Source organism: Lethenteron reissneri, chromosome 20 (genome assembly GCF_015708825.2).
Source record: "Lethenteron reissneri isolate LAM-NWPU_2019-01 chromosome 20, ASM1570882v1, whole genome shotgun sequence".
In the NCBI taxonomy this organism is placed as follows: Eukaryota; Metazoa; Chordata; class Hyperoartia; order Petromyzontiformes; family Petromyzontidae; genus Lethenteron; species Lethenteron reissneri.
The window spans coordinates 13,466,154-13,482,591 of NC_083798.1; the positions used below are offsets into that span (position 1 = coordinate 13,466,154).

Genomic DNA, 16,438 nt, shown 5'->3' on the forward strand with positions numbered 1-16,438 from the left:
GTACAGTACACGTACAACGTACAGTACACGTACAGTACACGTACAGTACACGTACCACCAACAGTACGTGCCAGGTACAGTATAGTCCCCAAACAGTACGTGTCACATACAGCACTCACACCACAGTACAGACATTATTTACAACGGACAGCAATGCTGTGTGTACACGCACACACACACACAAGCGCGCACGCACACACGCAGGGTGGCATGCGTCCTGTGCCCCGTCACGGTGTTACAGGGCAAGTGAGGAACACGTTGGACGGGCGGCGCCTCGTCTCTCCCCGCACCTTATTTACGTCGGCCATGTCGCGCGGTCACGTGCCTCGCGAAGAAAGTAGTTCCGGCCCTCGTCAGCTGACCGCGGCGGCCCGCGCAGCCTTTTTGGCGCGCGGCTACGCAATGCGCGGAAGGCGATGGGGGGAAAAGGGGAGGTCGGGGGCGTGGTCTATTCGGATCTATTTTATGTTAATTAGTTCAGCAAACGAGCAGCGTTGGGCGTGGAAATTGCGTGTAACATTAACATAATTTATGGCGGTAGTGGGGGGGAGGGGCTCCGCGCCGCAAGTTAGCACAGCATATATTATGATAATGAGAACGCATGGCATTGAGAGAAATTGCTTTACAGATAGTATTGCCACGCTGGTACGGGATGAGTGATGCTGGCTCAAAACCACGCACGGCTGCTGCCTTAAGGGAGAGGAGTGAGTGAGAGGTGTTCGGAGAGGTGTGATAAACCCAACAATTCTAAATATTTAAGAAATAATATATACCACCAAACAAGAAAGTGTACACACTCAAGTGATACAGACACACGCATGACTGTCTATGTATGTGTGCACGTATGTGTATTTCATCTTCACATTGAAAGGGCTGTGCATAGACAAGGCAACAGGTACAGGGTAGAGAGAAGGGGGGGTGTGTGTTAGTGGAGTTGGGGTGGTGGGGGGCTGCTGCTGCTGCTGCTGGTGGTCTTGGCTGTGCAGGGTGAGGCTGGAGATGACGGCGGTAGTATACCCCCTCTGCCCGTGAGTCCCCTACCCCTGCGCTCAGCTGATCGAGACGGGGGCTCAACCGCGTGCCAGATTTGGGGCTCAATTCGGGAGGCGAAACCTTCCTTCCCCCAGCTCACACCGACACCGTCATCACACCGGACGCCTCTCGCCGGGAAATATTGACGGGTAAGAAGATCACGTTTGATCGCCTTCTCTTGAAGATGTTTCTTTTATTTATTGTGTATGTGTGTGTGTGTGATCCGTTATTGTTTTATTGTTGCAGTTGTATTACTGTAATTGTTAAGACGGGACGCTTTCACGTGTTCAATCATTAAGAGGTCCCCATGTCATTGTATTACTCCTGGCTTGTTCCTGCGCTGTCCACGGTGCTGAAATTACTTTCAGCGTGCGGATAAGATGTGCATGCAGGTCGGCAATAGGTATGTAGCTAGGTGTGTTGGTTCTTTTGTTTTCAATTGCATATAAATCGAGTCTGCTTTCACCAGCGTGATTAAGGGCCGCTTTTCACGTCTACAGCAACGCAGAGGTGTCTATGCATTTATTAACTGGCTTATTCGTGCGATGTCCATGATGAATTTCATTACGTGACGAGCTTTACGGATGCAGGTAAGGTAATGTGTGTGTGTGTGTGTATATATGTAAGAAGGTTGTTTTGTTTTCAAACAAATAGAAATTGTTGTTGCGTTTACAATGTAAGCACGGGCACAAGTGAATGTATGGTAAAGCGTGAAGACTTTATAAACACAGTATGAATCTCGATATTAAATTAAATAAACACGCCCGCTTTTTAGCACGTTTTCTTGCAACTCATTCAACGTGTAATAAATATCGGACTCTATTATGTAAGTTTGGCGCAGCTCATAACAACAGTTCTAATGTTTAAATATGTATTTATTTACCGGTGTTGGACGTGTGTTCCCGTTTAATCAAAGCACACAACCTTTTAACCTGCATGGTAAAAGGCTCGCATTTAATATTTATGTTTAATTAATGGGTTTTTTGCTTTACTGGGCTAACACGCATTATTACTATTATTATTTATACGCAATCACGACCCCTCTCATTAATAAACATTGTGCATGACTTTACAATGGCTCAAAGTCTGTCAAAAGACGGTCCTCTAATTTGTTTTTTGGGGGGTTTATTTTCCCCAGGAGTTGTGATTATTAATGCGGTTTGTTGTGTATTGATTTTTTTGGGGAGGGGTGAGAGAGAGAGATGGGGTGGAAGGAGGAGGGTGATCAGGATTTGAGTTTGGTGGTGGTGGGGAGGGGGGGAGAGCTGCGTTTTGTATTTGTCTTGTGCGAACCGTTTCGGAGAAATTGGCTTCGTGGACTCCACGCGTTTCCCAACGAATGTGCCACGGCGATTGTAAGTCTCACCAACGATTCTATTATTGTGTGTGGCAATATGTTCAGGAGCTAAATGTCAATGTTGAGAGGGCATCGGGAGAGAGTTCGTACAGTTGAGCTATTCCTCCTCCGTCGAAGGAGCGTAGCGGTTTATAAAATAGTCCATAGTTTTTGGTTGCATGGCCACAATCGCACTACTGTGACTTGTCTCTCAGTTTCTATTCGTGAAGGAGATGTGCACATCGGCCTGTTGATGTTTTGATGCGGTTGATGCTTTACACTGATGTCTTCGAGGAGGAATGTCAAAGCCAGGAGGTGCGATGTTATACAAGCAGACCGCGGGGTATCGACGTTACGCGGCTTTTCCATTAAACCAATATTCGTGATGCCAGCAACTTAGTTTTCGCAACGATTAGAATAACCGTGCCACATAAACACGGTGCTAAAGCGCTTCAAAGCGCTGCTCCTATTCGACATACACATGGTTCCGCGGTATTTCCTTTTGAGCGTAGAGAGTTGTGTGTAAACGGTAATCAAACGCTCAGTTTAAGCCTCTTGTTACATCAACTTCTGGACGAATGCCTCTCTTCCCCACGCCGTGCGCCTTATGCGGGTTGCGTGGTCACTACCGACCACGCTGGTCAATGCGCGTAAAGTGAAGCGGAGATGCCCCAGGAATGGTTCAGAGGTCACTCGCCCCCTGTTGGTGTGATGTTTGTCGTGGCCGGGAATCGAACTCAGACGACTGTACCGGGTTCACGACGCAGTGGTGCGCGAACCAGTGCGATACCTCTGCCCGTCGTCAATCCATTTGATGCATTGTCTCTTTGGCAATGGGGCGCCTCGGAGTTAAGGAAAAAAAGTGAGTTTAGATTGTTCGTTTTGCGGCTAAATTGTCGTATTTACCTAGTTGTCATATATTTGGTGTAGATGCAGCATGTCATGCAGTAACAACGTTGTTCAGGTGTCTATGCACCCTACGTAGAATGTTGTTACGTATATACAAATACACGAATCAGTTAATTCGTCTACCTTTGCATGAGACTGCGCTGCCATTAAGTTCGTTAATTTTATCCCCAAGTTTTGCAGATGCGCACTGGTGAGAAAGCAGACCAGCTGCGCGGGGTGACTCTCTCTCCCTTTAAACCACGAGCTGCTTGCCCTCTTAACCTGCACATCCACGACTGCCCTTCTGCTTGGTTTAAATAACCCGACGCTATGCTTGGGCGACTTTTATTTTTATTTTAAACGCAGTTACCCGAGCCCCAGTGCAGAATTTAATGAATCTTTTAAATTGGCGATGCGAGTACACGTGAATATAAAACTCTTACAAAAATGTAAATCCTGACAGATTGTGCTTACAGGCGTTGTATATGTATGAAGAATATTTAAAACAGTTGAATATTTATATTCTTGGTTCTTTCGGTAAAGTCACGTAGAAGGGAAATAATAAAATAATATTAATATGAAACAAGAGTTGAATATTTGTTATAGTTTGTATCACGCATATTCTGAGGATAGCTCGATTTGAAACGATTCTATGACAGGCATATCTGCTTTCATAAAATGCTTGCAAGATACAATGTTTTGAATAGTAGACTGTATATCCACATATTTACTTAATTAAATAGACAAATGTGATTTTTTTTACTATTCTTTATAAGTATATATACAATTTCCAATCTTGCTTCCCATGCAAATCATGTCATGGAGGTAATTAAATATGCCACTTGTTTTCCAAACCAATTTAAGAAATGTTTTACTGACGCGTTATCCACTCTGTTACTACTGATTGTGTTTATCACAACACGTGGTTCTGTATCAATTTTCAGTTCGAGCTAATAGCAATGTTTTGGTCTGGTTATGACATTTATATAACTCTTGGATTTATTTCACAAGCGCAATATTTGCGTATCATAATAAAGCTATTAATTAATATATAACAAAATGGGCATGTCCAATGTTTTATTTTTTTTACTAATATTTACAACCCTTTGTCAATCTACTGCAGGATGAAGGCCTCTCCACATTGTGCTGGTCATTGGGGTTATTTTGATCACTTCACCGTGCCGGTCACTGCGGGTTGATGAAAAATCAGTGATTACTATTAATATACTTTTGAGAGTCGAGAAGCAGTAAGGTGCTTATTGAATTGACGACAAATCCAAGTTAACAGGCGAGCCACACTTACCTGTTCAGTTCCCGCATAGGTGCACGGATCAGTTCCACCGAGGCGCTAAAACCGTGGCATCTCTCTAGAGGTGCGCGCGTGTGTGTATGTATGTGTGTCACACCAGGAGCTAACCGCACGTCTTGGCCGATGGGCATGACGATTGCAGCCATAGGCGCCAACCGTTGATCACACCACCACCAATGGGGCCACACAAACAACATGATCGCCATTTTGTTCCTGCAAGTAACAACAAGAACAAGAAAATTATAATCGGAGGCAGTGTTGGCGATGGTTAGATGTGGTTATGCATGAACCCACCTTTTGCCCGAACGTTACTCGTTTTTTTCGTTGTTCTAGGTGAGAGGAAAATGCCATTCCAATATTCAATATCCACTGCTGCCAATCTTTAAATATATTTGTTACGCAATGTTGCAATGCCTAAACAAAATACACGACCGTATTTGCATTACAAAACATAGTTAGTGTTTAAAGTAATTTCATATGTGGAACTAATTATTCTATTGTGACTTAAACAAAATATTTAGGTTAAATATTCAATTTACTCATTACAGCAATCCACATAATTACAGTTTTTTTCAGGAAAAGCATATGGTATATAAAAAACACATTTGCAAAACAGTTGATAGTTACATTGCTTTTATTTCAGCAGGAATCTCTTGTACACTCGAAGGCATTCGGTGTTAAGGTGCAAGGCTCTGCTTTTACAGGAATACTACAGGAACCTCATTCAAAATAACAATGCAGGTTCATTCGGGTTTAATCAACACAACTAATGATGACCCGAAGCATAACTAAAGGTCGTTTGCCATGATTTGAAATTCCGTAACCTCTTTATACACATTAATTGTATTAACGAACCACTTGAATGTGTGAGCAGTATTAACTGATGCATATATACACACACTTTAAATTTTATTTATTAATTAATTGTTAGCAAATAAGACCACATATGTTGCACTATATTTTGATTTCGTGTAAATTATAGCATTATTCAATACCTCAATTGGCTCATGTGTACTGACTTGTCACAGAAGTTATGAAAATATATGTCTCATAAGCTCTGTTAATAGGAAAGACTGTTAAGTTGTGATCTTTAAGTAAATCTGTGTTTACGAGTCGTACAATTGGTTTTATTTGTTTTAAGAAATGCAGTGCAAAACAAATGCCAAGCATTATGTAGTTTGTAATTCCGGTGAATGTGTGTCTCATGTTGTGTTAGCAAAGTAATTAGTTTGGAAAAGTGTGTTCAGTAGATTGTCCTTGGTCTGGCACGAGAGCCCGTGTTGTATTTCCTATTAGATGATTCATAATTTATACTCCCACGTACCCTTTAGCGTCATCAGATCACGGACTGAAACTGCCGAAAGATGACATTCTATTCCGAAACGGAACAAACATAATCACGATATAATGAATAATTTCTTTAAAAGTCAGTTCAGCATTTTATAAATCATTCTATAATCAAGAAAGTTATACTATTTAATCATTATAATACAACATTTTACATGCATTTGCTACGATGACCTATTTTTTTTTACTAAGTCATATAATGGACGCAGTAATATAGTGGATACAATACATGACTGAGCTGTAATATGTAACAGATAATATAGCAACAGTCCATTTATTGTTCATATAGTGGCAAGCAGATGGCCACTCACGGGCTTTAATAATATAATTACCTTGATCAGAGTCAATATACATTTTCCAGAACAAACCAAGAAAATACTTCTACAGTGCTTTCTGTTCAAGTTGTTATTTTACGCTTTTGAAAATGGCCATCGTAATATCTGAAAGGTAAAGTTATCCCGTGAAGGAGTGTGGTGGCTGCGTAATAGATTAACTTCTCGAAAGGTCAGCAAATGTGAAGAAATGGCTTTGGCCCTTCTTCTTTGCTCTGATTTTGTCTTGGGGTTTGCTGTTGATTAATACGATCAGTGCAGGTAGGGGGTCACAGTTACAAGCAAGGAAACAAATCAAAGGAGGCATGGCTGTCAGATGGGATCATAGCAAGCTCTCATCAGCCGGGTTCGTTCCACTCAATTTTGTCGTGGGTCTGTGCTGGTGCCATCTCTGTGACGATTTAAATAATTCGACAATGCCCATTGCGCACTCGGGTTATAGTACATTCGATATTGTTGCCCAGAAAGGTCTCAGGCGAGCGTGTTCTTGTTTCGCATTTGTTTTGCAAAAACTCATTCTGATCTTTGCCGGTATAAATCATTTTAGAGATTGGTGTCGATCTATTTGTGAGCTCGTTCAATGTTTGTCTGGTGCCATTATGCTTTGATATCAGTTTTTATTTCTGAAACTTTACTCTTCTTTCAGAGCATGCTCTGAAAGAAGTTTCCACTAAGTCGAAGTCAGGTGTATTTAGAACGATTCTTTTGTAATTTCATGACAAAGAATCATATATCCACATAATTTTAAGTTTACCTGCATGGAAAGACGGGTTGTTCTTACTTCAGAATGAATTACCCAAACACTCATACACTCTCAAATATATATTTGTACAGCCATTTGTCAATCCACTGCTGGATGACGGCCTCCCCACATTATGTCAGTTTTCGGGGTGTTTGACCACAATTCATCTGCCTTGGCTATTGTGGCTTGAAGGGTATCATTGGGAGGCCACAACTGGTTCACATATTCGCCACCAAAGTTATAGTGCAGTGCGTTAACCACTGCACCACTAACCCAAACATATGTACACCAATATCTTACATAAACCTATGGAATATTGTGTATGATAATACATATTTAACCACTGTGTGTGTATGTTGTAGAGCTTGATTATGGATGCATATGTATTCCCATTTACTTACGAAACATTACTCTTATTATCGTTCATTCTATCTGTTTTTTTGTAACTATCAGAATACAATTTAAAAAATGTATGCTTCTCTGGTTGATTTAGCTCAGAGTGGGATCTCAAAAGGCATTGCCTTCAATCCCGCATTGCTTTAGTAATCTGTGACCTAATACAGTGCTGGCCGAGCCATGCGTGAGGGGTGCAGGGTTTTGGTGCCACATCAGGTCAAAGGTGGGCCAAAGAGGGACTGACGCCTGAGATTTTATATCATCCGTTGCCATGACAATGCTAAGAAGGGGGCCGCTATTGGCTGGCATGGTCATCACTGTACGTCTGATGGATGCTAGGGTGCTGACCATTGCTCGGAACACTATATAAAAGCAATATGATTTACGGAATCAATTATACAGCCGACTGACATTCTTTTTCTCCCTTTTTTCAAGAAATATTTAAAAAGTACATCTCAAACATTGTCGAAGTTGTTGGCTGTCAAGGGCACAAACGCTGACCAAATGTTGTTATCCGAGTGAAAAGCCGTTAACTGTCCATCTATTGTCTGCTACGTATGAATGCTGTGTATGGCCATTTGATGTTACGCTGAACAAGAACGTGTAATTAACATGGAGATATGATTCAGATATTTAGTAGTGTCTGCGTCATTTAACATAAGATAATGATGTAAAGAAACCTCAAATGTGTGTTTTTGTTTATTATTATTTTTGTTCAAGGTAGTGTCCGTTAGTAATACTTACTTCTTCTTGGTTCTTTCGGTAAAGTCACGTAGAAGGGAAATAATAAAATAATAAAAAATAAAACCTAATATAATTATATTACATTATTATATTATTTTCTTATGTTTTATTTTTATTATTTTATTATTTCCCTTCTACGTGACTTTACCGAAAGAACCAAGAAGATGAATCCCTGCAGTCACGAAAGCTTTAAATCGAAATATAATACTTATTTAACATCCAGGTGGTCAAGCCAAACATTGTAGTTGTTGTTACTCTGCATGTACGTCAGCTATATGAAAGACCATTTACCTATTTATTAAGTGTCCCTTCTTGTAATGACCTTACATGAAAGACGTGAATTTTTTTTTTTGATACAGAGTAATTACTACTGTGTATGTCATACCCTTTGTTGGAGAACTGACAAATATCTGACAGCATTTACAAAGGCTTTGCAGTTGAAAAAAAATAGATGGGACAATGGACAGCACTTGTGAAGCTGGATTATCCACACTGGCATATTTCCACCTCTCCTATAAAATCAGTTAACACTACATAAATATAGGTGCATAAAGGTACAGTGGACATTCAGTAAAAGGTGTTGAACGGGAAGCTTTATAGATCACAAGATATTAGTACGCGATTGTGTTATATCACGTCTGTCATTCTCGTGTCTGATAATGTTAAATTTAATGGCCCATAATCGCCTACAATTTCACTCGATTCACCCTCTGTCCATCCCAATCACCGGATGCATGCTGTCTTTATATTTTGTCACGATTAACTGCTCACATTAAACATCGCATACTGCAGTTTTGAAGAGTAGGTTATCGTGAGCGAATGTCAAGGTCAAAAATTCTTGTGAACGTCTTGCCAAAATTCAACACCGACTGATGCAGAGTAATACGGTACTTCAATGTGATATTTATATGTTAATGTACCAATATGCTGAATTTGTCAATGGCTCATATTGTTGGTGCAGCTGTGGCACAAGTTAATTGCACAAAATAAAAACGATGAGCAGGACTCCACCAGCTGTTCCCACATGAACAGACTCAATTGACGAGCTAGATTTAAGAAAACATAAGGCATTTCTTTTAAACATTAAGAGACATCGGTGAGAAACATCGTCACGCTCATCAAATATTTCTTGCCCTTTATCTGCAGCCTTTTTATGGTATTCACAAAGGTGCGCAAAAGGCTGGCAGTAGCATGTGTATTTTACACACAAGAGCCCAAATTCAACAGAAGAATGTATCTAGCACCACTTATTGTTCAAAAAGCAACAACAAAAGTGTTTACAGACACAAGCACAATAGATCCCTGTAGTTTAGCAAGGGCAGCTATTATGTGCATTTGTCGGGTCTTTAAGTGCTGTATAAATAAGGTCCTAATGGCATGGGACATTGTTGGGAGTGAAATTGTTATTGACTTTCAAGGACGCATTTCACGACAGCTTAAACTATTTCTATCGATTAACATTTTCATAGATTATCACATGCCACACTGCATGTGGTCCATGGGCCGTTTGATCCGCTCGGGCCCCGTGGGCAACTTCTGCTGGCTGTTGTGTGACATGTGGGCTGCTCCCTCCTGGCGAGTATTTTTTTCTTCTCTTTATTCCCCTGCCAACCCCCACCCCGCCGCTATCCTCACCCCACCACGACCATCGTCAACCAGACCAGCATTAAAATAGGGTGTCGTCGTGGATTTGACAATCGCGTTTCTGCCACAGTCTATTCTGTGGGAATTCTAGAGTTGATGTGCTGATACAAGAATATTGTGGCTTTTCCGCTCGTATTAATAGAGTTGAATGTATTTTCTTTAATCCTCACTGGCTAACCTTAGAGATTACCATCGCCTTCATCGTCTGCCTCGAGGCCCAATACTAAGTAACCTTCCGATATGGGCAGCTAAATTGGGTGGCATTTCAATGTAGACCACCTTTTTGAGTTTTCTATCAGTTTTAATTTTCGTAAAACAAATGTTAAAATAATGCAATTTTTGTGGCATTATGTATGGCCACAAATATATTTAGCATCACATATATGTTCCTATTTATATATTGCCACATATATTGCTGCAATACGTAACTCGGAAACTCTTGAAAATTACCTCAGCACATAAGCTGGGTTATTAGTGTTGTGCAGTCCAACCACATGGAGACGAGGAATACTATAAGGGCAATTGCCCTTTATTAAAACTCTCACACTCGGCATCCTACACTCACACCAGTGTAGGTGCACTCTATCTCGGTCCTTCACCCGGACACTGAATACTATTTGGACCCTACCCTCGGCTATTCCTTTGGCTCTCTCACTCATCTGCCCGGAATGGGGAGCAGCCAACACCGCTCCGCAACGAGGAGAGAGACCCTCTTCCAGCCGATCCTTACCCTGGCTCCCAACGACGACCATGCCCCCGTCACGGGGTCCCCATTAAGAACCCCTTGGGCGGCTCCATCCCCCAGCTCGGCCCTGACCACGTTCCCGAAAGTGCTTTCCGAAAGCCCCTTACGTAACCCGTGACGTTACGTCATCCTTAGTGTTAGTGTAGTGAGTTCAACTGAGTCGCACTCTTTGGAGGCAACACATTTATTGATACCAACACAAACGGGTAATTGCCCCTTCACCAGATAACAACCTATGGTGGTGGAGCACCCGGCTAACTACACTAATTACACTGGGAGTAGCTACAACGGACAGGACCCGAGCTTGGGTCCAGGTCCACGACACGAGACCACCCTTATCCCCACTTGGAGGCCCCTGTGTAGACTTTACCAGTCACGTGTCCTCCGGGGTCAACCAGAGTGCCACGGCCTATAGTAACCCCATTCCATGGCTGACACTCTCACACCCCATCCTATAGGGGTCGGCATTGCACGGCGAGCGTGGTGCCACTCAGCGCTATCCATCAGCGCTGATCGAGCCCCTCCAGGGCCGGTACTACACCCACATATACAGGGTGTCCGCAATGTCAATACATCGCATGCCGTGCCTCTCTAGGGCCGGCATTACACAGTGACGTCCGCAATGTCACTACATCAACCCCCCCCCCTTCATAGCACTCAGCCGTCCCGGCTGTCAACTCCCCCTTAAAACGAACCAAGTGAATAAGGTGATAAAAAGTGAGTAAAAAGTGACTAAAACGCTATGTATGCCTCAACAATAACAAATACCCAAACACGAGAGATAAAAAAATGCAGTAACGCGAACGCTCGGAATCCCCTCCTTCACCGACATCTCCCACCCTCACCATGTAACAATAACCGCAAGCACAATAAAGACTAGGTTCAGCCAATAACCGATACGGCCTGCCGAGTGCGACAACCAACTGACAGTGTGGGAGTGTGTGTGCATGGGGATTACGAAAACTGAAGAATTTTTGATCGAGTCCTTCTGGCTGGGCCCCCAGGGGAGGTGGGCTAGCTCTCCCTGGAGGTCCCGAGGGGAATATGCAAACGTCCCGTCGAACCCGGCTCCTCATGAAGAGCAGTAGGCCGGGTTGACGGGTTTTCTTCTCCAGAATCCAGTGGAGACAGCGCAGGCGGCGACTCGGAGGGCGTCAGGCGCGCGGCACCTGAGGACAGGATCACACGACTCCCCTGAGGGCACACACCTCAGCTCGTCGGACACATTTGACACTCGGCCCCTGCAGTGTGGAGATGGAACGAATTCACGTGGAGCGATGAAAGGCTTGAGGCATGATGGATGTACAAACCAACTCCATCCCAAGCGGATCTGGACACACTGTGGTCAAACGACCCGAATCACATCAACCGGCCCTCTTTAGGGTTTGAACCATTTTGGCGACATACCCACCAGTACCTGTGGACAGTGCAAGCAGGCTCTGCGCCCAGGCGCCCACTCATGTGAAAAAGCACGGAAACCCCTTGCCAATTGGCGCGAATTGGAATTTACCATGGAAGCTTCCCGCGCTTCGGAAAGCTTTTGAAGGGAAAAGCGCACGGAGTCAGAAATTTTAGATTTAGCCTTGTTGGGCGCATAACTGAACATCAATCGGAGGGTCGTATTCTCTTCCATAAATTTAAAAAAACGGTGAGGAGCCGGTGGATGCGTGAGGGGCCATCCTATATGCAGATAGGACTCTGGGAATATGCAAATCCCAGTGGAGTTGGGACTCGTTGACCTGATGGCACAACATGGAGGTCAGAGTCCTGTGCAGCCGCTCAACCATGCCATCCGTCTGCAGGTGGTACGGTTACATGCGTACTTTCTTTGTTCCCAACAAATCGCACACCTCGCGCAACAATTTAGAAGAAAAATGTTTGCCCTGATTGGTCAGAAGACGTTCGGGAGCACCCTTGTCCATCGTATAGCCATTGAGTGATCGTCACCGCCGACTGGCTGGGGAGCGGCCAGGCCACAGGCCATCGTGAAAAATACTCAACTCCCACTAGCAAATGCTTATTCCCACGAGGGGTAGTGGAAAATGGACCAAGGATGTCCAGAGCAACTAGTTCATTTATGCGGGAAACCTGAATCGATTGCAATGGTGGACAACAGGGGTTCGCCAGGGGCTTTCGCCGCGCGCACTGCACACACCCCTTCAACAAATTAGCGCCAGGCCAGAAGAAGTCCAACTTAAGTGTGGCCAACGTCTTATGCACACCCAGGTGCAACAGGCGCTCGTGTACTGCCCAAATGACCTTACCCCGCAGGGCATTGGGCACAACAATGTTATAACGGCGCAACCCTCCGTCCCAATGCATGAGCAATCTGCCCTGAAGATTGACAGAGGTGACACCCCGTTGATCCCCACCCCCATCAGTCTCTCTGACACGGCGTCGCAATTTAAGCAGGGAAGCGTCCTCAACCTGGAGGCACCCCCATTCTTCCTGGTCCAACCCAATGACGGCGTAACGCGCCACCGGACCCTCGGCCACCTCAGATGTTACAACCTCGGCCGACGCCGCAAGAGGAGGGGTCGAGTGCTCGTTGGGCGGCTTACAGTGCCCGTAGCCTGAAAAACACGCGCACCCACCACTCGTTGGTAATCGCGACAGGGCGTCAGCGTTCGTGTGTCGGGAGCCTTTGAGATAGGTAACATCAAAGGAGTAGTCCTGTAGGACCTCCAACTAGCGTGAAAGTTGGCCAGACGGCTGTTCAAAACGCAGCGTATACTGTAGTGCTGCATGGTCAGAGCGCACCTCAAAGCGTCTACCATACAAATAGAGGCGATACTGTTGCACAAAAACCACAATAGCTAACAGTTCCCGGCGTGTGACACAGTATTTTTGTTCGGCCGGAGACAGCACTCTGCTACCGTATGTAACAACACTCTCGACGCCATTGACAACTTGAGACAGAACAGCTCCAATTCCGGTGTTACTAGCGTCTGTATCAAGGACGAACGGCAAGGAAAAGTTGGGGTAGCCAAGGGGAGGGGCGTTCACCAAGCCATCCCGGAGCGCAGCAAACGTGGCCTCCTCCTCCCCCCATTGGAATTTATGACCCTTTGCCATCAAGGCGTGGAGAGGTTTAGTGATGGTAGCGAACCTGGTGACAAAACGGTGGTAATCGGACGCGAATCCTATGAAACTGCGCACCTCCCCCACCGACGTGGGGGTCGGCCAAATTCGAACACACGCAGTTTTGTCTGGGTCAGTCGCAATATCCGATTCACTTACTATTTGGCCAAGATACTGAACTGATTTCTGGAGGTGATATTCCTGTGGTTTAAATTTCAGGTTGGCCGCACGCATTTTTAGAAAGACGGCGCATAGCCGTTCCAGGTGTTTGTCAAACGTACGGCTAAAAACGATAACAGCGTCGAGATATATCAAGCACGAGTCCCACTGGAGACCAGCCAGACCCAGTTCCATTAATCGTTGGAACGTAGCCGGCGCGGAATGAAGGCCCATCGGAAGCCGATTGAATTTGAACAAGCCCTGTGGTGTACAAAAGGCTGTTTTGGGCTTAAAGACTTCGTCTAGTGGCAACTGCCAAAACCCGGATAGGAGATCAAGAGTGGAAAAGAACCATGCTCCTGCTAGAGCATCTAGTGAGTCGTCCATTTGAGGTAGAGGGTACGCATCAGCAACAGAGATCTTATTAAGCTTGCAGAAGTCAACAAAAGCGCAAGCTACCATCCTGCTTTTTAACGAGTACAATTGGGGCTCCCCACGAGCTGGTGGACTGGTGAAATAATATCCAGGAAATGGCGGTGGGAACATCGTCCCTGCGCGGCTCCGTTGCTCCCTTTTCCATCGCTGGTTACGCGAGGTGGAGCTCCACGAGGATGGATGCCGCTGCTTGGAGGAGCTCTGCGAGGTGGGCATGTGCTGTCTGGAGCTCCCTCCCCACCGGCAATGAGCTGTGCCCGGTCGGTGCTCTGCTCCACCGACAGCGCTTCGCCTCCATCCTCCGGGGTCGCCATCCCCAGGGTTGTTTGAGGGATGAGATCTTCATCTTCGTCGTCGGACGTCCTGGTACATAGTCTGCGTTGCGTAGACATAGTCTAAATGGCTAGCTAAGTAAATTAGCGTTTGGCCACTTCCGACACCAGTTGTAGTGAGTTCAACTAAGTTACAGACGCACTCTTTAAAGGCAACACATTTATTGATACCAACACAAAGGGGTAACAACCTATGGTGATGGGCCACTCTTCTTGGACGTCAAATGTAGATTCTTCAAGATGACAACAACAACGCTGAACCCCGGTCCCTCTGGGGACCCGGCTTATATCCTCACTGGTCGTGGCTGGCTCCGACCTTGGCCACGACCACCTTCTCGAATCCTCTAGCAGGATCCCACCCCCCGACACGTGACCACCCTTAGCCCCCACTTGGGGGCCCCTGTGTAGACTCTACCAGTCACGTGTCCTCCGGGGTCAACCAGAGTGCCACGGCCTATAGTAACCCCATTCCATGGCTGACACTCTGTCACTCCATCCTGTAGGGTTCGGCACTGCACGCCGAGCGTGGTGCCACTCAGCGCTATCCATCAGCGCTGATCGAGCCCCTCCAGGGCCGGTACTACACCCACATATACTGGGGGTCCGGGATGTCAATACATCGCACGCCGTGCCTCTCTAGGGCCAGCATTACACAGTGACGTCCGCGATGTCACTACATTCGAAATTTAAATGATCTTTTGTGATTTTTTTCTCCACTGAAGAAATGTTTGATTCAAATAAACCACGAGATATGATAAAACGACAACTGCTTAAAATAACTAAATAGGACAACATTTTAACCTCTACGCAGTCATTATATAAAGTATATAAATTATGTTAATCAACAATATTTAAAACTGCCTTTGTTTTAAATAGTGGTAATTAGAATATTTTCTATGCTGTACCCAGACAATAAATACATCTATTGGACATAATGCTAAGTGGCTGAAATGTCTATTACTGTCATATCATCGAGCTGAATATTAATTTACGGATTATCGACATCTTTTCAGACTTTATAATCAGTTAAAACGAATCACTTTTCAATTATATTTCTCGTATTGTAATTTACCTTATTTAATCATTCCTCCCAGCAAAGCACGCCTGAAAAGAAATAGCGTACCTTCGCAAACTGGTTGACCATCTACAGGCTGAGTGTCTCGTGTATGTGAGCGCCTTTAATTGCACGGGAAGACGCAAGGGTATGGATGCACATGAGAGTCTTGTCACAGCAGCGATATTGATCCTTCGAGTAACCTTTCAGCTGCCAGCCCCACTTTAGCTCAGGCAAGGTGCATTATCCCTAATATACTTATCCTGTCTCGCCGAATTACAAAATGGCGTGGCAAATAACGTGAGAGGGAGAAGGAGGGCTTTGCAAAAATGAATGCAGAGTAGCAGGGGCGAGTGCATAACTTATTCAAGCAGGGGAAGAACACATTGATTTTCTTCATACAGACGAAGTGACATTGTCAGGAGGCTACAAAATCCGGCAACAAGACGGCCTTCATCGACTGAGCTAGGAGGGTTGGAAAGTTTTGGGGTCTGTGTGTGCATCATTTTCTCTCTCTTCTGCGTCGTCCATAAATTGAATTAACCAGCAACTCCCGTTATTCGGTCGCTTTACCTGAGCGCGTCTGTGATGAGATCTCTGCTCTTTTCGGCTCAGTGGCGAGGGAGATGTTTAAAGGGGCATTGGGTTCTGCTCTAGACAAATATAATGAGATAGCACCATTAGGGAAGTAAGCGTTGCAGGCATCGAAAGCACTGGCATTTTTTCCGTAAATACATATATATAACAATTAATCACAATTTATCAATATATTATATTTTATATACAGTACATTTTCAGTACATGTGATAAATAACCATGAATATTACTACCATGTAGGTATATGTGGTTCTGCTGGATGGCT

General features: G+C 44.6%; 2 protein-coding genes across 2 annotated transcripts in view; one reads left to right on the forward strand and one right to left on the reverse strand.

The window, feature by feature from the left end:
• The window catches only part of VPS41 (VPS41 subunit of HOPS complex), a 29,051-nt gene extending 28,632 nt beyond the window's left edge, over positions 1 to 419 (reverse strand). Inside the window, exon 1 of the mRNA XM_061555004.1 lies at positions 291 to 419. Within this exon, the coding sequence (XP_061410988.1) occupies positions 291 to 308 (18 nt within the window). The 5' untranslated portion in view covers positions 309 to 419. The remainder of the gene's footprint in view (positions 1 to 290) is intronic.
• A 562-nt stretch (positions 420 to 981) lies between these two features.
• Positions 982 to 16,438, forward strand: part of POU6F2 (POU class 6 homeobox 2) — a 56,904-nt gene continuing 41,447 nt past the window's right edge. The window contains exon 1 of the mRNA XM_061555005.1: positions 982 to 1,181. The gene's annotated coding sequence lies outside the window, so the exon portion shown is untranslated. The remainder of the gene's footprint in view (positions 1,182 to 16,438) is intronic.